Genomic DNA, 1,960 nt, shown 5'->3' with positions numbered 1-1,960 from the left:
TCAAAAGAGTTTTGAGTTTGCAAAATCACCTTGAAATAGTTTTCCAGAAATGATCATTCTGAAAGCTGATCTAAACCAGCTGTAAAACAAAGCATAAATAAACGGATTGAGCATAGAATTTGACAGTGCAAGCCAATTAAGCAATTCAATCAAAGGAAGTGGCACGTAAACATGACTGAAAGAAAGAACGGTAGTACAAAGAAAAAAAGGAAGCCAAGACAGCAAGAAAGTCCCCATCACAATAGCCAGAGTTTTGGTGGCCTTTCTCTCCATCTTAGTGACAGTGGCCCCACACTTTGTTCTCTGACGGGTTGTGTTCTGGATGCTGCGTGCCTGTCTCTGTGCCACAAGGAAAATCTTTAGGTAGATAAACAGCATTACAATCGCTGGGAGGTAAAATAAGAAAATAAGTCCCAAAATGTTTGCCATTAAAGAAACGATTAAACATGTTCCGGCACATATTTCTTGGTTTATTCCTACAATTATGAAGCCGATTCCAATTAGAGCAGGAGCCCCCCAGATCACCAAGATCATGATCACAACAACATGATTATTTATCTTAGCTCTGTATGTCAGAGGCTGACACACAGCATAATATCTGTCAATGGAAATACAACACAAGTTTAGAATAGAAGATGTGCACAGTAATACATCAAAGGTGCTCAGTACTTTACAAAATAAATCTTCATAATACAAACATGAGGTTCTAGAGAATTCCATGGTGAGAGGAAAGACTAAAAGCCCAACCAGTAGGTCAGCCAAAGCAAGAGAGAGTATGAGGTAGTTTGTAGAAGTGTGGAGCTGTTTGAAGTAAGTGATGGAGATTATGACAAGAAGGTTTCCACATACAGTTATAGCAGATAATGAGCCAAGGAAAATCCGAAACAATACACATATTGCAGAAGGGTTGCTCGTTAGTAAGTAAGAGACATCTATCTTATAGCAGGGATGTATCTCAGTAAGCACATTAGTCCTGTTGATGCTGATATCCATTTCCAAGCTAATGTGTTCCTGTCATTCAGTTATCCACACATACAGTATGAATAATATTGAGAAATATTCAGTTCTAAGCATTTGATTGACAAAATCTTATGTTCAGTATTAATGCACATTTCAAACATTGTTTTTTTCTATCCTAGCTCTTCATACATTTTCATACCATAGCTATTGAACCCTCCAGATAGTCTACACATCAGTGTAGAAGTCCTTGATTACTGTGGCACTCTGCCAGAGTTAGACTTAATATTCCTGTCTCATTACTATAATTAATGCAAACCTCACTTGTCCAATCAAACGTAGGATACAGTGTCCTGTGAGATTCCAAACCGTAATGAAAGCAAACAACTTTCTGTGTTTTTTCTTTGTGTTTGTGTATTTCATTTTCATGAAGAAATAAAAGATAAAATAATTATTGTATTGACACAATATAAAATATCTTATGATGATATTTCCCTTTGTCCGGGAAACAAAACATACCCTGACTGAGCAAATACTCAAATAGCACAAACATTTTCAGTCTGAAACCGACCTTGGATCAGATAACCCAACCCAAAGGTTGGGGCCAAGTCGTATCGGTCGTGTTCCTTTTCCGGGCAGTTCTTTCTCTTACAGGACTCTGGTTGTCAGCTGATGACCAGCACCTAAGCCTGGTGTTAAAGTTCACCACCTGAACATGATCTTCTTGTCCTTGGCTAACACAACTGTTTTTTTTCCTTCTTTTTTTTCACACATGCTTACATACTGATTACTTACTTTCCACATTTGTTCTATTGTTTTGAATCATTTAGTAAATAAATGTGCTTATTTATTACTCTTATCCTGTCTCCCATTTTTGTTGTAACCTCTGATCCGGACTGTAACAGCCTCTGTCCTGATCAGGTTTCATCTTACTTAAGGCTGTCAATGTTATGTCTTCCTACATGGGAATTCATTAAATCATTTTGTTTGAATATCTAAAACT

General features: G+C 37.2%; 1 protein-coding gene across 1 annotated transcript; it reads right to left on the bottom strand.

The window, feature by feature from the left end:
- On the bottom strand, positions 1-993 carry LOC306711637 (trace amine-associated receptor 1-like; the record flags this gene model as incomplete). The annotated part of the gene is made up of 1 exon (XM_079180653.1): positions 1-993. One exon carries the CDS (start codon positions 991-993, stop codon positions 1-3), a length of 993 nt encoding a protein of 330 aa, XP_079036779.1.
- Positions 994-1,960: the final 967 nt, after the last annotated feature.

Source organism: Pholis gunnellus (genome assembly GCF_910591455.1).
Source record: "Pholis gunnellus genome assembly, chromosome: 19".
Lineage (NCBI taxonomy): Eukaryota > Metazoa > Chordata > Actinopteri > Perciformes > Pholidae > Pholis > Pholis gunnellus.
This window is presented reverse-complemented; position numbering and strand designations above follow the sequence as displayed.